The following is a 21,163-nucleotide window of genomic DNA, read 5'->3' as shown; positions in this document are numbered from 1 at the left end:
GCAGCCCTAATGCTGTCCTTTTCCACCCTTCTTTGATTTTGTGTATCATCTGCTCAAAATAATCTTCCTTTCCATTAATAAATAGGTCTTCAACATCCACAGATCAACGCCATGTTAACCCTCATTTTGATGACACCTAAATCCTGACACTTTGACATGTCCACTATGTAATGAACAGCGCTGTAACATACAAAGAGAGAATCCTCTTTCTCTGCAGCCTTATCATTGCGCTGCTGGTTTAGATGGGGGAGGGAGTGGATCCCTTTGTACAGTCTTGCACACCATTGGCGCAAAGCTCGGCTGGTACTTTCCAATGGGCAACATGGTGCCTCTTAATGGGGACTGAAATATGCTAAATAACAGGATGTTATGTCATCGTCATCATCATCATCATCACAATCAATAACAAAAAAATAAAAATAAAAAAGATGATGCTGCTGCTTCTGATAATAATAATAATAATAATAATAATAATAATAATAATAGAAGAAGTGCTCGTTTGAAATGCAAACTGAGCTGTTCTCAAGAATCAAGAAAGGTGGCTCTTTCTTGAATATAATTTCGTTACAATATTTCTCCCATGGCCAATGGAAGGAAATAACCAAAATAAACAAACTTTTATTTAAAAAAAAAAATTTAAATTAAAATTAAAAAAAAAAAACCTATCAAAAACATTTTACAAGCAAAATAGCACACAAATCTCAGCTGGAAGCAAAGAGAGGCCGGTTCCAAAGAAAAGTTTCAGGTTTGTGTTGCTGAAATGAACATCTCTCTCTCTCTCTCTCTCTCTCTCTCTGTTGCATACTCACAGCTGTGACACTACAAGCAATTACGCCGATTTAAATACATTAAACAGTACACAAAACAATGAAGAGACTCCAAGTAATGTAGCCTATTTGAAATACATTTAACGCAAACCGCATTTTTTTCTCACCTGCTGACACTCAAACGTCCACGTGCTGTCTGGTAAAGACGCATCGAGCACGCTCAGAGTATTTGTAAAGTCTGTAGTGCTGCTGGGCTTAACGAGGGTGAAATCACTGAATTCGGACATTGGAGAGAGATAGGAGCCGAAGGACTGACTCTGGGACATCATGTCTCCTCCCAGCACCTCCACATATTTAATGGGTCCGTCAGTGTTGAGCTGGATCTGCAGGTTTCTGTTGGGGTTTTTATATTCACAATCGCTCCGTCTGATACAGCAACTCGAGCTGCCTCTGCTGTTTCGAGCGCATTTTACCAACAAGACCAAAAATGTCACCAAACACAACAATGACACGGAGGCAAGAGAAATGATGAGATATAATGTGATTTTGCTATTTTTTTTCTCAGGTTCTGTGTGTTTGTGTCTAAAGTCTGCGATTAGTTCATGAAAGCCGTCCTCTATCAGTATATCCACAGTGATTGTGGTGGACTGCAGCGGTTCTCCGTTGTCCTTTATCTCTATGAGCAGTCTCTGAGAGGAGTCGTCCTGCTCTGAAACAGAGCGCTTAGTCCTCACCTCTCCTGTATGTAAAGTGACAGTGAACAGAGACGCGTCCGTGGCCTCCGCTAGCCGATAGGAAATCCAGGCGTTATGGCCCGAGTCAGCGTCCACTGCTGTGACTTTAGTAACGAGGTGTCCTGCTTTAGCGGAACGGGGCATCCTCTGATGAGACACGGAGCCCATGAGTGCGGAGGGGTAAATGACAGCGGGGGCGTTGTCGTTCTGGTCCACAATAAAAACATGTACCGTGGCGTTGCTGCTCAGAGACGGAGACCCGTGATCTTTCGCCTGGACTTGGATTTGAAACACTTTCATCTTCTCATAATCAAACGAGTGCATGCTAAAAATGCTCCCGTTGTCTGAATTTATATAAAAATAAGAGGAGACCGAAATGCCCTGAATACGCGACTCTGTAATTGAATATGAAATTTTGGAATTTTCTCCCTGATCTGGATCCGAGGCTGAAACGGTGCATAATACATTTCCAGCATTAACGTTTTCTTTTGCGTAAATCACATATGAGGTCTGTAAGAAGACAGGGGGGTTATCATTTACATCTAATACTTCAACAGATATTTGAGTTTTAGACCGAAGCGGCGGAGTACCAGAGTCTTCCGCCATAATCTCAACCGTGTATTTAGGGAACGTTTCCTGATCTAAATTTGAATCCGTGACTAATGCATAATAGTTGGAAATAGACGGTTTTAGTGTAAAAGGTAAACCGGGCTGTATGCTCAGTTTGACTTTGCCATTTTCTCCGGAATCATTGTCTTTTGCTCCTATTAGAGCTACTACTGTACCAGGGGCTGCGTCTTCTCTGACTGGTTTAGGAAGAGATTTCAGAATAATCTCTGGCACATTGTCATTTACATCCAGTATTTCAATTTCTACACTGCAGAGACCTTCTAAAGGCGAAGCCCCTTTGTCTGATGCGATCACCTCAAATTTAAACGAACTGACTAATTCATAATCTAAATCATCTTTAACCGTGATGGCGCCGTTTTCTGGATCCACAGAGAATAAATTCTGAATGTTCGTTGGCGTGCTCGGTTCAAATGAATAAATTAGCTCGCTATTTACACCCTCATCTGCATCTTTAGCTTTAACTGTCAGAATTACTGTCTCTCTTGCGGTGTTTTCGGGTAGTTTCACTTTGTATGAGGGTTTTTCAAAAACAGGGGAATTATCATTATAGTCTTGCACCCGAACAATAATTGTGGTTGTTCCGGACCTTGCTGGAGTCCCACCATCCAGTGCAGTCAGCACGAGGTTGTGCGTGGACTGCTTCTCTCTATCCAAAGCCTTTTCTAAAACCAATTCAGGGATTTTAGTACCGTCCTTATTTTTCACACTTAAAACGAAATATTCATTTTTACTTAGTATGTACGACTGTAAAGAATTTGACCCTATATCTGGGTCCTTTGCCGTCTCCAAACGGAATCTTGCTCCTGGCGTTCTAGCCTCCTCGACATTAACAACGATTTGATTATTAAGAAAAAACGGCGAGTTGTCATTCACGTCTTGTATGTCGATTTCCACGCGATACATCTGTAAAGGGTTTTCTATAATTGCTTCTAGCGTTAATGTACACCTCGTGACTGTAGCACATATCTGTTCCCTATCGACTCTATCTGTAATTATTAGTTCCCCCTTCCCCAAATCAATACCGAAATACTGCTTACCAGATTCGCTCGCTATCTGTAACTTACGGTCGTATATTTCATTAAGTCCAAGGTCCAGATCTTTTGCGATGTTTCCAACCACAGACCCTATTTTCAATTCCTCGGGAATGGAGTAGCGAATCTGCGCCTCTATTGTACTCCAGACAAGGCAGAACAGCACTTGCCGTGAAAAGCGCGATTTCCATGTTATGGCTCCCATTTCCATGAGTGTGATCTTGATAAATATTCTGCTTCCAAAACCATCGCAAGTTAAAATGTTCGTCCTAATCCATAATCGGCATCCCAAAACGCTGACTCTATAGCTATCCTCATTGTGAACGCTGTCCTGTCGGTCTGAGCTTTGCTTGTGGAATATGGCACTGAGGCTTGGAGGAGAGAGTGGATCTCTTTGTGTGTTTCAGCACCCTATTGGTGGACAGCGCTCCAATTGCTTACAAGCCTGAGCAGCGTCTTAAAGGGACATGCATGCGAGACAGTCTGAAAACAACACCGTGTGATGAATTTTTACAGACAGATGCTTTAAATGTCACACGTATAAAGTTATTTAGTTTATTAATCAAGTATTATTTTTGAACATTTAAATTGAAAATATAGTAGTCTGTCTAAAAGTAATAGGGTCTGTCAAAACCAGAACTTTCAAATTGACTAAGTATACTCCTTCATCAAAATAAACATGAAATATACATATAAACCTCCTACTGTCAAATGGAGACCGTCTTACAAATTAATTGTTGGTATGTCTTGTCTTCTTGTGTATACAGTGCAAATAGGGTGTAAAAATAGTTTTCCTACAATATTTTCTACAATTTTATTTTATACTGTACCACACATGCAATTATCTTGCTTAGTGTATCCTACTGTATGTCCTTTATAATATTTATTTTATGTTCCACACTACTATTACCTTGCGTTTTTCTATACTGCTTCTCCAGTAGAAAATAGTGTAGTGGTAGCTCAATGGTTAAGGTATTGACCTACTGCTCAGAAGGTCATGAGTTAAAAACCCCAGCACTACCAAAACTGCCACTGTTGGGCCCTTGAGGAATGTCCAACTGCTGAGATGTACAAATTAAATAAACGTAAGTTGCTCTGGATATAAGTGTCTGCCAAAATGCCATAAATTTAAATACTGTTTAGAGATTAAATTCTAATCTTAAGGTGTTCTAGCCTTGAATACAAGCATCTACATTAATGATATTTCAGTTATCTGCTTCATCCTTAGCATAAAGCCAGGAGTGGCTTGTGACCATATATTTTGCTGTTGCAGGCCAACATTAATAACAGCATAGCCTCAAACAAAATGAAGTAGAGTTGAGTCAACTATCACATTTGACTTATGCTACAGGGTAGAGTATATGATTTTTTTTTTTAGAGTAACCGCGTAATAGACAGTTGTGAGTCGACAGCATACAGTCATCCATCGTTTTGAGCAGGTTAGAGTCGTGCCTTTAACTGTGTTTGAGGTAATACCAGCGTTGCAGATTTCAGCAAAAATTTCCAGCTCAACTACATCTCAAAAACACACAAGACCTGAAACTAGCCCAAAATGTGGGCAACGGAAAAAGGGATTATAAACTAGCACAATCTGGCAACTGTCCTGTCTGCTCTTTTATCACTGAAAATGTTCATAGAGCCAGCATTGGGCGGGAAAACTTTTCCCACACTGATGTTTTAGCACTTGTTGCAGTTCCCATTTCTGACCACTAGGTGTAATAATAACTATATTTAAGCGAAGTGAGGCAGCCAGTTCCGCCCCGTAATTGCGCAACATCTACAAACGCGAGCAAACAATCGGAAAATCGGCTTAAATCTGACAGATAACATTTTTAAATCGTTGGTGACTCAGAAGCGGAAATAAACATTTAAACGGAATTTAAAATGTATGGAGTTCTGAATGTGGACTTTATACAGATTAGTATTTGTTGAGCGGCTGATATAAACGCCTCTGTGGATGGGTCGCTGCTGTATAAAGCACTCAATAGATAATATTAACAAGAAAGGAATAAATATTCATAATTGTCAGCTTTAATAAACACGCTTTAAGACGTTAAAATATGAGAATCACCTCCTTTCTTTGACTACGGCCTTGCTTTACTGCATTGCATTTTTAAAGCTGAATAGCCTCTGATTAACTATTTCCGGGTACATGATACATATATAATTTTTTTTTTTTTTTTTTTAATTAAAACCTAAGGGGCAAGAAAAAAATAAGTTGGGTAGGTGATATGAGTGGTTCTTGACTATATGTTACAGTAAGTAATAAAAATTAAACACAAATTGACGATGTTATTAATTGTCAGGTGGTTCATCCAAAAGCGTGAACGTCTCAGGCCAACTGTGAATACCCTTTAAAGAAATTACTGTGCTAAGCTAAGACAAGCCTCTAAAAACACGCACTACCATACACAAATCAGCACAAAACTGTACCTCCATTTGTTTAGACATTATTTTAGGGGGAATCATATGGACAGAGTTTTGGTATTGAACTGTGAATAAAGTATGTTCAAATAAATCTGTTTGAATGTAGATCTTTAAATGTAGATCTCTACCGCGTAGGAACCGAATAAATCATAACTATATACCTAGAACCATCGACAAACCATCCTGTTAAATAGTGTAAAGCACAATACAAAACATCATAGTCAGCAATAATTTGTTGTACAGGCAGTCACATTTTGGAATATAGACAACGAATAGACAATATATACGTGGCACAACCGCCATAAAAAAGAGGATGCTTTTTATAGCCTACATTATGTTGTGCATTGTAATGAGTAGCCATAAATGCGGAATGATACAGGAAAAAACAAAGGTATTAGAAAGTGTGGAATTTAATAGATTCAATAGATCACACTCTCACCTGCTGACACTCAAACGTCCACGTGCTGTCCGGTAAAGACGCATCCAGCACGCTCAGAGTGTTTGTAAAGTCTGTGGTGCTGCTGGGCTTAACGAGGGTGAAATCACTGAATTCGGACACTGGAGAGAGATACGAGCCGAAGGACTGACTCTGAGACATCATGTCTCCTCCCAGCACCTCCACATATTTAATGGGTCCGTCAGTGTTGAGCTGGATCTGCAGGTTTCTGTTGGGGTTTTTATATTCACAATCGCTCCGTCTGATACAGCAGCTCGAGCTGCCTCTACTGCTTCGAGCGCATTTTACCAACAAGACCAAAAATGTCACCAAACACAACAATGACACGGAGGCAAGAGAAATGATGAGATATAATGTGATTTTGCTATTTTTCTTCTCAGGTTCTGTGTGTTTGTGTCTAAAGTCTGCGATTGGTTCATGAAAGCCGTCCTCTATCAGTATATCCACAGTGATTGTGGTGGACTGCAGCGGTTCTCCGTTGTCCTTTATCTCTATGAGCAGTCTCTGAGAGGAATCGTCCTGCTCTGAAACAGAGCGCTTAGTCCTCACCTCTCCTGTATGTAAAGTGACAGTGAACAGAGACGCGTCCGTGGCCTCCGCTAGCCGATAGGAAATCCAGGCGTTATGGCCCGAGTCAGCGTCCACTGCTGTGACTTTAGTAACGAGGTGTCCTGCTTTAGCGGAGCGGGGCATTCTCTGATGAGACACGGAGCCCATGAGTGCGGAGGGGTAAATGACAGCGGGGGCGTTGTCGTTCTGGTCCACAATAAAAACATGTACCGTGGCATTGCTGCTCAGAGACGGAGAGCCGTGATCTTTCGCTTGGACTTGGATCTGAAATACTTTCACCTTTTCGTGATCAAATGAGTGCATGCTAAAAATGCTCCCGTTGTCTGAATTTATATAGATATAAGATGACAGTGGTGCGTCGAGTACTCTAGAGTCTAAAATCGAATAAGAAATTTTAGCATTTTCTCCCTGATCTGGATCAGAAGCCGACACCGAACATAATATTGATCCAGCAGCGCTGTTTTCTTTAACGTGGGCAACGTATGATGTTTGCGTAAAAACAGGTGCGTTATCGTTTACATCTAAAACCTTTACGAGTATTTCTTGCTGAGACGTGAGCTGTGGTGATCCTGAATCAGCAGCAACAATCACAACAGTATATGCAGAGTGCGCTTCTCTGTCCAGTTTCTGATCTGTGATTAACGTGTAATGATTTGATAAAGATGTTTTTAAGGAAAATGGCGTTCCAGGTAATAAAGTCAAAGTAACCTGACCATTATCACCTTTGTCTAAGTCTTTGGCACTTATTAAAGCTACTACTGTGCCAGCAGGAGCGTCTTCCCGGACAGGACTGGGTGAAGATTTTAATATGATCTCTGGTGCATTATCGTTCATATCTAATATATCCAAATGGACACTACACACGCCCTCCATTGGGGGATTGCCTTTGTCTCTGGCTACAATATCAAAATCAAAGGACCTGTCTGTCTCGTAATCTATCTTATTTTTTACCTTAATCTCGCCAGTACCTGGATCAACAGAAAACAAATAGCTTAGCGTGTCTGGTGTGTGAGGACCAAACGAATAGCTCATTTCTTTGTTTGCGCCTTCATCTAGATCTATAGCTCTTACGGTAAGCACAACCACTCCTGGGGCCGTGTTTTCTGTGATTTGCTCGTCATATTGAGGTTTTTCAAAAACTGGAGCGTTATCATTTGTGTCAAGTACACGAACGGAGATTTTTGTTGTGCCGGATCTTGCAGGTTTTCCACCATCTAAAGCAGTAAGCGTGAGACTGACTATTGACTGTTTTTCTCTGTCCAAAGATTTTTCTAAAACAAGCTCTGGCACACGAGATCCATCTTTAGCTAGTTTCACATCTAGTACAAAATACTCATTTTTGCTCAGTGTGTAAGTTCGCAGTGAATTTGATCCCACATCTGGATCCTGGGCTGATTCTAAACGAAACCTTGCACCAGGAGCGATTGACTCGGCTATATTCAAAGTGTTTTCTTTATTTTGGAAAACTGGAGAATTGTCATTAATGTCCTGAATTTCTATTTCAAATCGGTGCAATTGCAAAGGATTTTCGGTAATAGCCTCCAAAGGAAGAATGCATGTAGCACTTTGAGGGCATAAATTCTCCCTGTCAATTCTCTCCTTCACAACCAGTTCACCCTTTGTTGGATCCACGCCGAAATACTGCTTACCAGACTCGACAGCAATCCGCAAATTCCGTTCAAACGCGTCAGATAATTGTAAATCCAGGTCTTTGGCGATATTTCCAACCACAGTGCCCTCGTTTTGCTCCTCTGGTATTGTGTAGCGAATCTGCGCCTTGGTAATATTCCACACAGCGAACGCATAGAGCAGCCCGGCAATCCAGCATTTTCTGCGCATATTTATCCTCAATGTGTCTATTTGCACAAATATCGACGTGAAGTGTTAGAAATTACTTTGAAACGCATTGCAAAATGAAACATCCGTTTCCTGCTGACAGAATAAGAGACCAAATTTCCGCATATACCGCGCGCCAGGGTGAAGCTCCTCTTCTGAGAGCAGTGGCACAATAGAAAGGGGAGGGAGTAGATCTCTTTGTATACTTCAGCTTGCTATTGGTGTAGGACGCACCAATGGATTGAGGCGAGGAGGATGCTCTGGTTTAAGGAGACAGTGTAACTAAAGGGTATATGATGTTTAAATATACATTCGTAGGAGGCAGTGCAGGGAGGCGTGTAAAAACACACATTTATACCCCAGTAAATAATCACTGATGCTTACAATTTCTAGCTTTCGGTGTGTTGTGGGCAAAAAAGGAGAGCAAAATAATTAAAATATAAACTGGACACCAACGTTTCTTAGAAAAAGCAATGCAAATGACGACTGGAGATGAGGAAAAAGACTTTAATAGCAATTTTCAACATCTCAGGTTTGGATAGCGACATATGTCTGACTAAATCAGTACCTCGGGATGGGGTACTTATGTTAACACACACACACACACACAGAGAGAGAGAGAGAGAGAGAGAGAGAGAGAGAGAAGCCCGAAAACATTATGTTTTATAAGATTAAAAAAAAAAAAAAACTCTCCAAGCCACTGGAGAAGTATTATACATAATTTAATATAATGATGTCTGCTTAACTGCATTTTACGACTTTTACGACATTTTACTAAGTTCACCCGACTAGCTTTGCCATCATTTCGATCTGACTTTGGGAATAAAACGTTTATGAATTGTACTGCGCACAACACAGCGCTATCATTTAAAGGAAGCATATTTACGACTTTTGGGAAATTATTTTGCTCAACTAAAGACACGTACAACTTTAAATATGCCTATAATACAAGCGATAAAATATACAAGATAGTATATAGTACCGAAATACACACACACAAAAAAAAAGCCTTTTTCAAATCAGTCACAACTCTCATACAAAACAGCTCTGTAACGAAGAAAAAGAGCTTCAAATAAAATGAGCACAAAAGACCCACATATATAAAAATAAATTCTCACCTGCTGACACTCAAACGTCCACGTGCTATCCGGTAAAGACGCATCGAGCACGCTCAGAGTGTTTGTAAAGTCTGTGGTGCTGCTGGGCTTAACGAGGGTGAAATCACTGAATTCGGACATTGGAGAGAGATACGAGCCGAAGGACTGACTCTGAGACATCATGTCTCCTCCCAGCACCTCCACATATTTAATGGGTCCGTCAGTGTTGAGCTGGATCTGCAGGTTTCTGTTGGGGTTTTTATATTCACAATCGCTCCGTCTGATACAGCAACTCGAGCTGCCTCTACTGCTTCGAGCGCATTTTACCAACAAGACCAAAAATGTCACCAAACACAACAATGACACGGAGGCAAGAGAAATGATGAGATATAATGTGATTTTGCTATTTTTCTTCTCAGGTTCTGTGTGTTTGTGTCTAAAGTCTGCGATTGGTTCATGAAAGCCGTCCTCTATCAGTATATCCACAGTGACTGTGGTGGACTGCAGCGGTTCTCCGTTGTCCTTTATCTCTATGAGCAGTCTCTGAGAGGAGTCGTCCTGCTCTGAAACAGAGCGCTTAGTCCTCACCTCTCCTGTATGTAAAGTGACAGTGAACAGAGACGCGTCCGTGGCCTCCGCTAGCCGATAGGAAATCCATGCGTTATGGCCCGAGTCAGCGTCCACTGCTGTGACTTTAGTAACGAGGTGTCCTGCTTTAGCGGAGCGGGGCATTCTCTGATGAGACACGGAGCCCATGAGTGCGGAGGGGTAAATGACAGCGGGGGCGTTGTCGTTCTGGTCCACAATAAAAACATGAACCGTGGCGTTGCTGCTCAGAGACGGAGAGCCGTGATCTTTCGCCTGGACTTGGATCCGAAATACTTTCATTTTTTCGTGATCAAATGAGTGCATGCTAAAAATGCTCCCGTTGTCTGAATTTATATAGATATAAGATGACAGTGGTGCGTCGAGTACTCTAGAGTCTAAAATCGAATAAGAAATTTTAGCATTTTCTCCCTGATCTGGATCAGAAGCCGACACCGAACATAATATTGATCCAGCAGCGCTGTTTTCTTTAACGTGGGCAACGTATGATGTTTGCGTAAAAACAGGTGCGTTATCGTTCACATCTAAAACATTAACGAGTATTTCTTGCTGAGACGTGAGCTGTGGTGATCCTGAATCAGCAGCAACAATCACAACAGTATATGCAGAGTGCGCTTCTCTGTTCAGTTTTTGAGCTGTGATTAGTGTATAGTGGTTGGACATCGAAGATTTTAAAGAGAACGGCGTGCCTGGTAATAAACTTAGATTAACCTTGCCATTATCACCCGTATCCAAATCTCTAGCACTTATAAAAGCTACGACTGTTCCAACGGACGCGTCTTCGCGCACAGGGCTAGGAAGAGATTTTAAGAGGATTTCTGGTGCGTTATCATTCACATCCAAAACTTCGACATGGACGCTACAAAGACCTTCCATAGGCGGAGTACCTTTATCTTTAGCGACGATGTCAAACTTAAAGGAGCTCCCCGTGTCATAATCGATATTATTTTTTACCTTAATGTCTCCAGAGATGGATTCGACAGAGAATAAATTATGTATCACTTCAGATGTGTGTGGTCCAAACGAATAGAGTATCTCACTGTTTACTCCTTCATCTGGATCCACAGCTCTGACTGAAACAACTACAGCTCCCGGTGATGCGTTTTCGGCGATTTGTGCGTCATATTGAGTCTGATCAAAAGCCGGAGCATTGTCATTTATGTCTAAGACACGAACAGAGATTTGTACAGTTCCAGATCTAGCAGGTTTCCCACCATCTAAAGCAGTTAGTAAAACACTGAGTATCGGTTGCTTCTCTCTGTCTAGGGACGTTTCCAAAACCAGCTCGGGGACTTTTGCGCCATCTTTTTCAGTTTTTATATCTAATACAAAATGTTCGTTTTTACTCAGTGTGTAAGTGCGCAGGGAATTTGATCCCACATCAGGATCCTGGGCTGATTCCAAACGAAATCTTGCACCAGGCGCAGTTGACTCTGCGATATTTAACGTGCTTTCTTTATTTTGAAAAACCGGCGAATTGTCATTAATGTCCTGAATTTCTATTTCAAAGCGATACAACTGCAAAGGATTTTCTGCAATAGCTTCAAGCGTAAGAATACAAGTGGCGCTTTGGCCGCATAAATTCTCCCTGTCAATTCTCTCCTTCACAACCAGTTCGCCCTTTGTTGGATCAACGCCGAAATACTGCTTACCAGACTCGACAGCAATCCGCAAATTCCGTTCAAACACGTCGGATAATTGTAAATCCAGGTCTTTGGCGATATTTCCAACCACAGTGCCCTCGTTTTGCTCCTCTGGTATTGTGTAGCGAATCTGCGCCTCGGTAATATTCCACACAGCGAACGCATAGAGCAGCCCGGCAATCCAGCATTTTCTGCGCATATTTATCCTCAAAGTATCCATTCCCAATACTTACACGTTAACGCACGATAAATACGTTTGTGACGCATTGCATATACAGTAAAGATTATTCTTCTACTGATCAGTAGAAGGCGAAATCTGTGCGCGTTCCCAGCTCTAGGCTGAAGCTCTTCTTGTGAGGGTAATGACACAATAGAAAGGGGGAGGGAGTAGATCTCTTTGTACTGTAAATCCTTCCTATTGGCTTTCGGCACACCAATAGAACGAAACCAAGAACACTCTGCTGTTTAAAGACACAGTGTGAGTGGGGAAAAGAAAACTGTTTTAACCATGACTATTTTAGGAAAAAAAATCAAGTTTCTGTAGAATTGCAGTAACCACACACAGGCAAATGGAAGTACGTATGAAAACTAAATATATTACCCAAGACAAAACAAGTATCAAATGTAGAAGAACTACATTTGTAAAAAAGATAATATAAAAAGAGACAAATATAAGTGTTTGGTAAATCTATAAGGAGAGTAAAAAGTAAATAAATGGGTTCTGAGCTCTGAGGTTTCAGCACCATTGTTAAGGATAGTGATAGGTCTGTCTGTCTGTCTGTCTGTCTCTCTCTCTCTCTGTCTGTCTGTCTGTCTGTCTGTCTCTCTCTCTCTCTCTGACACACACACACACACACACACACACACACACACACACACACACACACACTCACACACTCACACACCTGCACAGGTATGACCTTTCTATTCCATTATGCTGATTTACAGGTACTACTATTAGGGGTTATAAATAATGCAACAGTTCCAACACCAAACTTCATTTACCCCCTTATACTCTGTCAAAAACAAAATACCAAACTGTACATTTCTTTTTCGCTGGGCTGGTACCATCAGTGATACTTGTTTTGCATATTGAGATTGTACCTATCTTTTCCATGGGACGGTGCATGTGGTGAATCTTTAATTAGTTTTTAGACTACAGCTTTAAAGGTACAATTATGTTGCTTAAATTATTTTTAAAAAATTCATACTAAAAGGTACAAAATGTGTAGTATTAATGGTACCACCCAAGCGACAATGAAAAATTCAGTTTGGCACCTTTATTTCAGAGGGCAAATGGAAAACCTCACATTGATGAAGAGATGAAGCTACCTTGCATGCTACGGAAATAATTTTTTTTTTAGTATAAAGTGATCAGGGTTATATAGCCTGCACGCAGAATTAGCTCAGGGAACAATTAAAGTACACCGAGAATGGCAAGATAGATCAGGGCCGTGGCCAGATACTTTGCAACACCAAGTAGCACTTTATAAACCTCTGTACTCTACAAATAAAACAAAACTGTTGCAGAAAATGTAGCACCTGAAAATTTAATTAGTGTATTATTTTTTTTTTTTACTTTTTTGTTCATCTTTATTTACTTCACAGCTATTTCTTAATGGAAACCTAACAGGTGGAAACAGAAGCATTGTTAATTATTTTGGCTAATAGATGGCGCTAATCACCTTGCAAATAAACGCGAAAAAAATGGCGGCGTTTGCGCAGTTCTGTTGTCACGTGACCAAGTGTTGCGAAACGAAGCTGTTTTGGCTAAAAGCAGTTTCTTACTTCTACAGGTGAGCCGATCAATTATTCACTGCACATACTGTGTACATGATGTTATATTATGAATGTAATGTTTATGTAGCTACGTTATGGATGTTCTACTTTGTGAATGTAGTAAGAACATAACAATCTAGCTAGTTTCTTAGCATTTCCGTGCATCTATGCCTGTGCCAAAATAGTGACTAGTAGGTTGTAAAACTTGTAACATGTAGCCTGTGAATAAATTACCTAACGCAAATACAGTGTTTTGAGAGACTTCGTTCGTTGGTGGGGAAAAAAAGAAAAAAAAAGAAGAAAAAAACTATTCCAGTGGTGTTGGTTATTTTGTTAATTTCCTGTTGACATAATTGCAATTCGTTTGAAAATTAATTGGAATAAGCCGACACGGAGTTAATAAGGAGTTTGCGTATTTCTGAATATGTAGCACTAATAAAACATATAAACAACTTCCTCTAACGACAGTGATCAAAATACCTACATAACTAATCAGATGTAGGCTATGTCTTCGCTCAGATATAAATTTAAATAATTTCTCACCTGCTGACACTCAAACGTCCATGTGCTGTCCGGTAAAGACGCATCGAGCACGCTCAGAGTGTTTGTAAAGTCTGTGGTGCTGCTGGGCTTAACGAGGGTGAAATCACTGAATTCGGACATTGGAGAGAGATACGAGCCGAAGGACTGACTCTGAGACATCATGTCTCCTCCCAGCACCTCCACATATTTAATGGGTCCGTCAGTGTTGAGCTGGATCTGCAGGTTTCTGTTGGGGTTTTTATATTCACAATCGCTCCGTCTGATACAGCAGCTCGAGCTGCCTCTACTGCTTCGAGCGCATTTTACCAACAAGACCAAAAATGTCACCAAACACAACAATGACACGGAGGCAAGAGAAATGATGAGATATAATGTGATTTTGCTATTTTTCTTCTCAGGTTCTGTGTGTTTGTATCTAAAGTCTGCGATTGGTTCATGAAAGCCGTCCTCTATCAGTATATCCACAGTGACTGTGGTGGACTGCAGCGGTTCTCCGTTGTCCTTTATCTCTATGAGCAGTCTCTGAGAGGAGTCGTCCTGCTCTGAAACAGAGCGCTTAGTCCTCACCTCTCCTGTATGTAAAGTGACAGTGAACAGAGACGCGTCCGTGGCCTCCGCTAGCCGATAGGAAATCCAGGCGTTATGACCTGAGTCAGCGTCCACTGCTGTGACTTTAGTAACGAGGTGTCCTGCTTTAGCGGAGCGGGGCATCCTCTGATGAGGCACAGAGCGCATGAGTGCGGAGGGGTAAATGATAGTGGGGGCGTTGTCGTTCAGGTCCACGATAAAAACATGAACCGTGGCGTTGCTGCTCAGAGACGGAGAGCCGTGATCTTTCGCCTGGACTTGGAAATGAAACACTTTCATCTTCTCATAATCAAACGAGTGCATGCTAAAAATGCTCCCGTTGTCTGAGTTAATGTAGACATACGACGAGACAGGCATGTCTTGACTTGAACCAACAACTGAATAGGTTATCTTAGCGTTTTCTCCCGTGTCTAAATCCGAGGCAGATACAGTCGATAGAATTGATCCTGGTGTGGTGTTTTCTTTCATATAAACCAAGTACACGGGCATCGAAAAAACAGGCGCGTTGTCGTTTGCATCTAATATCATTACTCTGACAATTTTGCTTGTTAACAAGGGTGGCGATCCAGAGTCACAGGCTTTGAGTTCAATATTATATTCTGGAAACGTCTCTCGATCCAGTTTCGCGTCTGTAACCAGCGCGTAATGATTAGAAAACGTTGGTTTTAATTTGAAAGGGTGATTACCGGACATGGTCAAAGTTACGTTTCCGTTATCACCCGAATCCAAATCTTTAACGTTTATCAGCGCTACCATGGTGCCAGAAGACGCGTCCTCTCGCACAGGTTTAGGTGAGGAGGCGATGATGATTTCTGGAGCGTTATCATTCACATCCACAACTGCTACCTGAACTCTACAATGCCCCTCCATGACAGGAGTCCCTTTGTCTCTGGCTCGTATATCAAATTCGTATGATGTACTGCTTTCATAATCCAAATGTTTTAACACTGTTAATTCGCCTGTCCCTGAATTGATTGTGAAAATATTTTGAATAGCTTCTGATGTGTGTGCCCCAAATGAGTACTCTATTTCACTGTTCGTCCCTTCATCCGAATCATTTGCTTTTACAGTTAATATCAGAGTACCTGGAGCGCAGTTCTCCATTACTTTAATCTCATATAAATCTTGATCAAATACAGGGGCATTGTCATTGTTATCTAGTATCCTTACTGTAATTTCAGCACTCCCCGATCTGACCGGATTTCCGCCATCGATTGCTGTCAGAATAAGCTGATGAACCGCCTGTTTTTCCCTGTCAAACGCTATCTGCAGCACAAGTTCCGGGATTTTTGTTCCATCTTTGTTATCCTTAATGTTAAGTACAAAGTGTTCGTTTTTATTTAGCGCATACGTCCGTATCGAGTTTGAGCCAACATCCGGGTCTTGAGCAGGCTCTAAACGAAATTTAGCTCCTGTCGGTGTCGACTCTGGCACGTCTACGACGTTTGTGTCCGCGTGAAAACGTGGAGAGTTGTCATTTATATCCTGTATTTCGACTTCCACGCGGTAAAACTGAAGCGGATCCTCAATTATGATTTGCAGCGGGAGCACACAACTGCTGCTTTGTCCGCATAGACTCTCTCTGTTTATTACATCCTTCACAATCAGCTCGCCGTCTCCTAAATCCAAGCTGAAATACTGCTTACCGGATTCAGACTCTATGCGCAATTTTCTCTCCGAGATCTCAGATACAGAAATACCCAGATCCTTTGCTATATTTCCAACAACGGAACCCTCCTTGAGCTCTTCTGCAATCGTGTAGCGGAGCTGCGCGTCTGCTTCATTCCACAAAACAGCGACACAGAGCAGCCACAGCGCCCGGAAAAATGCAACCGCTCTTCCTTTTTGAGTCCTCATTTCCAAAAATGTCTGACTCTCGAGTGTTTCGGTGTCCTGGAGCGCATTTTATTTAAACTAAGTATACCGTTAAGAGCAAATTTTGTTTCAACGTCGAGAACGCTACCAGATTGCTTCGTACATGGCAGTGCGTTCATCCCCGTGTGTGTAGGTCTAGGCATTGTGCTGAGCAGAGCTCCGAGGGGAGGGAGTGGATCTCTTTGTGCGCTTTAGCACTCTATTGGTGGACAGCGCTCCAGTAGAGTGTGTCAGTGGATAGTGTAAGGTCTTAAAGAAACATCGCTCAGAAGAAATGAGGTCCTCAAGAGCCATGCGCTTATTTATAGGACTGTGCATGATTTTACTTTACAAGTTAAATAAAACCTAGATAATAACATCATATTTATTTTTGGTGGTATATGACCGTAAGAAATGAAGTCAAGAAATATGTAAATCCTCTACATTCATTAAACTCAAAATAAGGAATTTCAAAATATGACTGGTCTTTACATCCTAATTATTTATGCTCTTGAAGGAATTATTATGAGTTTTATCCACTTCTATGAGTGTACACTGCTTATAAAAATGTGATTGAAAGTATGCCCTCATCCCTCAATCCGCAGACCACAGAATCTGTCACCATCTTCAAGAAACAGCTAAAGACCCACCTCTTCCGTGAACAATTAACCAACCCATAGAAACAAAACAAAACAAAAATCTTACTCTGGCAATTACACCTCTAGTCTGCGCACTTTGCTTCTTCTAGAACTCAATTAATAGATCTTGTATGGTAGCACCACTTGTATTGTTCTCTGCTTGATAGATCGCTTTGCTTGTATTCTCTCATTTGTAAGACGCTTTGGATAAAAGCATCTGCTAAATAAATACATGGAAACGTAAATGTTATGATGACACATTCCTTCACAAGTCATTTCTGCATATTTTCAGGTAAATAATAATAGTAGTTATAGTATTCTGTAGCTTAAGAATCAGCAACATTATAGTGTACATGTAACCATGAACTGGATTGTGAGTTCAAAGTGAGCCAGAGAACTGGTTCATAGGAAGATTTTTAAAAAGTCAGTGTATGTAAAATTTATAACACTAATGAAGATAAAAATAAACAAAATTTACCGCTCACCTGCTGACACTCAAACGTCCACGTGCTGTCCGGTAAAGACGCATCGAGCACGCTCAGAGTGTTTGTAAAGTCTGTGGTGCTGCTGGGCTTAACGAGGGTGAAATCACTGAATTCGGACATTGGAGAGAGATACGAGCCGAAGGACTGACTCTGAGACATCATGTCTCCTCCCAGCACCTCCACATATTTAATGGGTCCGTCAGTGTTGAGCTGGATCTGCAGGTTTCTGTTGGGGTTTTTATATTCACAATCGCTCCGTCTGATACAGCAACTCGAGCTGCCTCTACTGCTTCGAGCGCATTTTACCAACAAGACCAAAAATGTCACCAAACACAACAATGACACGGAGGCAAGAGAAATGATGAGATATAATGTGATTTTGCTATTTTTCTTCTCAGGTTCTGTGTGTTTGTGTCTAAAGTCTGCGATTGGTTCATGAAAGCCGTCCTCTATCAGTATATCCACAGTGACTGTGGTGGACTGCAGCGGTTCTCCGTTGTCCTTTATCTCTATGAGCAGTCTCTGAGAGGAGTCGTCCTGCTCTGAAACAGAGCGCTTAGTCCTCACCTCTCCTGTATGTAAAGTGACAGTGAACAGAGACGCGTCCGTGGCCTCCGCTAGCCGATAGGAAATCCAGGCGTTATGGCCCGAGTCAGCGTCCACTGCTGTGACTTTAGTAACGAGGTGTCCTGCTTTAGCGGAGCGGGGCATTCTCTGATGAGACACGGAGCCCATGAGTGCGGAGGGGTAAATGACAGCGGGGGCGTTGTCGTTCTGGTCCACAATAAAAACATGAACCGTGGCGTTGCTGCTCAGAGACGGAGAGCCGTGATCTTTCGCCTGGACTTGGAAATGAAACACTTTCATCTTCTCATAATCGAATGAGTGCATAGTGTAAATGCTGCCATTATCCGAGTTAATATAGATGTACGATGAGACGGAAACATCTTGAACTTTAGAGTCCAAAATGGAGTAGGAGATTTTGGCATTTTGGTCAAGATCCGGATCATGTGCTAATACGGAACACAGAATTGACCCGTGAGCAGTATTTTCTCTCGTGTAAACTGTATACGACTTTTGAGAGAAAACAGGAGGATTATCGTTTACATCAGAGATACTAATTTTTACAATTTTTTCTGCATGCAGAGCTGGTAAACCTGAATCAACTGCATTTAATTTGATCTCATACTCAGGATATTTCTCTCGATCTAGTGCACCATTAGTAACCAGTGTGTAACGATTAGATAGAGAAGGGTTCAGTGTAAATGGTGAACCGGATGCCACTGTAAGATTCACTTTTCCATTTTCACCAGAATCGGAATCTTTAGTGCTAATTAGAGCAATGACTGTGTTATTCGGGGAATTTTCGGGCACTGGGCTGGAGAGAGATGTAATGACTATTTCTGGAGCGTTGTCATTTATGTCACTGATCATTATTTTTACACTACAGTGCCCTTCCATCTGTGGGTTTCCTTTGTCTTTGGCCATTACGTCGAATTTGTATAAATTTGCTTGTTCAAAATCGAGTTTCCCTTTTACATTAATCACACCTGTAGTCGGGTTAATATCAAAAACAGCCTTTAGTGCATCAGATGTTTTGTCCGCAAAAACGTACTCGATTTCTCCATTTGCTCCCTCGTCTAAATCTACAGCGCTAACCTTGATAATGTCGTTTCCAATAAGTTCATTTTCAGCGATGTTAGCTTCATAAAAAGACTTCTCAAATTGGGGTGCGTTGTCATTATTATCAACAACTATGATATTGACTTCACATGTGCCAGATCTCGCCGGTTTTCCGCCGTCTACCGCCGTCAGTATAAGTCTATGAGTAGCCTGCTTTTCTCGATCGAGCGGTTTGTCCAGTACTAACTCCGGGATTTTTATGCCATCTTGAGTTTTCACATTTAACACAAAATATTTATTGCTTCCCAGAGTATACGATTGCAAAGAATTTGATCCGACATCAGGATCGTCCGCGCTCTCGAGGAGAAATTTTGCGCCAGGGTTTATAGACTCGGGAATATTTAAAATACGCCGATCAGTATTAAAACTCGGAGTGTTGTCATTAATGTCTTGTATGTCAATCTCAACGCGATGTAACTGCAGAGGATTTTCTACAACTGCTTCCAGAGGCAGTAAACACGGCACTGTGTGCCCACAAAGACTCTCTCTATCAATTCTTTCATTCACCAGAAGCTCGCCGCTATCCGCGGCCACACTGAAGTACTGCTTACCCGACTCGGAGGCTATTCGCAATTTACGACCTGCAACCTCGGATAAATCCAAACCAAGGTCTTTTGCGATATTTCCCACCACCGATCCTCCCCTTAGCTCCTCTGGGATGACATAGCGGACATGCGCCTCTATTGTATTCCACATAAGGATGAAATAACAGCAGTATATCTTCCTCTTGAAAAACGACATAATTCCCATCGTGCCTCGAACACCGCAAAACGATTATCCAGTATGTCCTAACGTTACATAGCGTTTATGGTAAAGACCAAAACCCAAGCCGTATCTTGAATACATGTTCCAGTGTAAAGGAATGGCTCCTTTTGTTGGAAATGCACTAGCTCAGGCTTTCTTTTAGCACTGAGCACAGTGTGACAGCACACATACTAGGGAGGGAGTAGATCTCTTTGTGCAGCACTGCACTTCATTGGTGCATTCAGCATCAGCGACTACCAGTCAGATCCTGTCTGTGTATTAAAGGAGCACACCTCTTTCTGTACAGACACCGAAAAAACACGAGATCTGGGAATCAGAGCGACGTTTTTGGCAAATAAATAAATAAATATATAAGTAAGTAAGTAAGTAAGTAAGTAAATAAATGAGATCTAGGAATCAGAGGGACGTTTGATAAATAAATAAGTAAACAAACAAATAAGTAAAAATGCTATTTGCACAATGATTACATTTTTAAAAAAAATTCTAAATAGTATAATAATAATAACAACAACAACAACAATAATACTTCATTGTGGAAATAGCATTTTTAAAGTGTATTTATGTATATATTTATTAAAAATTAATCACGATAATGGGTATTATTATTATTATCATTATTATTATTAACAACAATAATAATACTTATTATTATCATTATTATTATTATTGATAATAATAATAATAATAATAATAATAATAATAATAATAATAATAATATACTATTTAGAATAACCTAAGTGTGTTCATTGTGGAAATAGCATTTTAAAAGTGTATTTATGTATATATTTATTAAAAATTAATCGCGATAATGGGTATTATTATTATTATTATTATTATTATTATTATTATTATTATTATCCCATAAATATATATTGCAATATTTTAAATTTTATATTATATTATATTGTGTAATAATATTATTATATTATATCTTTAAACGTATTCATGTATTGTATTATATAAACGAATTTGGTTTATTTACTTATACTCTTATTAATTCCCTAAAGAAAATACGTGTTAATGATGTGAT

At 40.7% G+C, this 21,163-nt stretch overlaps 6 protein-coding genes across 52 annotated transcripts in view; all 6 read right to left on the bottom strand.

Moving 5' to 3' along the window:
* The window catches only part of LOC128620528 (protocadherin gamma-C5-like), a 197,290-nt gene that overhangs the window by 15,914 nt on the left and 160,213 nt on the right, over nt 1–21,163 (bottom strand). The gene's annotated exons all lie outside the window — the stretch shown is intronic.
* LOC128620538 (protocadherin gamma-C5-like) lies at nt 877–3,373 on the bottom strand. The gene has a single exon (XM_053645675.1). It carries the CDS (start codon nt 3,371–3,373, stop codon nt 908–910), a length of 2,466 nt encoding a protein of 821 aa, XP_053501650.1. The 3' UTR covers nt 877–907.
* Nucleotides 6,017–9,019, bottom strand: LOC128620540 (protocadherin gamma-C5-like). The gene has a single exon (XM_053645677.1). The coding sequence runs from the start codon at nt 8,453–8,455 to the stop codon at nt 6,017–6,019; it is 2,439 nt and encodes an 812-aa protein (XP_053501652.1). The 5' UTR covers nt 8,456–9,019.
* LOC128620534 (protocadherin gamma-C5-like) lies at nt 9,436–12,018 on the bottom strand. The gene has a single exon (XM_053645670.1). The coding sequence runs from the start codon at nt 12,016–12,018 to the stop codon at nt 9,472–9,474; it is 2,547 nt and encodes an 848-aa protein (XP_053501645.1). The 3' UTR covers nt 9,436–9,471.
* LOC128620535 (protocadherin gamma-C5-like) lies at nt 14,029–16,565 on the bottom strand. Its single transcript, XM_053645671.1, has one exon. It carries the CDS (start codon nt 16,563–16,565, stop codon nt 14,070–14,072), a length of 2,496 nt encoding a protein of 831 aa, XP_053501646.1. The 3' UTR covers nt 14,029–14,069.
* Nucleotides 17,625–20,575, bottom strand: LOC128620537 (protocadherin gamma-C5-like). The gene has a single exon (XM_053645674.1). It carries the CDS (start codon nt 20,116–20,118, stop codon nt 17,641–17,643), a length of 2,478 nt encoding a protein of 825 aa, XP_053501649.1. The 5' UTR covers nt 20,119–20,575; the 3' UTR covers nt 17,625–17,640.

This window comes from Ictalurus furcatus, chromosome 16, assembly GCF_023375685.1.
Source record: "Ictalurus furcatus strain D&B chromosome 16, Billie_1.0, whole genome shotgun sequence".
In the NCBI taxonomy this organism is placed as follows: domain Eukaryota; kingdom Metazoa; phylum Chordata; class Actinopteri; order Siluriformes; family Ictaluridae; genus Ictalurus; species Ictalurus furcatus.
The sequence above is the reverse complement of the archived record's forward strand: the minus strand, read 5'-3'. Positions and strand labels throughout refer to the sequence as shown.

Bases quoted from the DNA above. Each gene is read 5' to 3' on its own strand.
- LOC128620538 (XM_053645675.1), bottom strand. From the start codon at position 3,373: ATGGAAATGGGAGCCATAACATGGAAATCGCGCTTTTCACGGCAAGTG.
- LOC128620540 (XM_053645677.1), bottom strand. From the start codon at position 8,455: ATGCGCAGAAAATGCTGGATTGCCGGGCTGCTCTATGCGTTCGCTGTG.
- LOC128620534 (XM_053645670.1), bottom strand. From the start codon at position 12,018: ATGGATACTTTGAGGATAAATATGCGCAGAAAATGCTGGATTGCCGGG.
- LOC128620535 (XM_053645671.1), bottom strand. From the start codon at position 16,565: ATGAGGACTCAAAAAGGAAGAGCGGTTGCATTTTTCCGGGCGCTGTGG.
- LOC128620537 (XM_053645674.1), bottom strand. From the start codon at position 20,118: ATGGGAATTATGTCGTTTTTCAAGAGGAAGATATACTGCTGTTATTTC.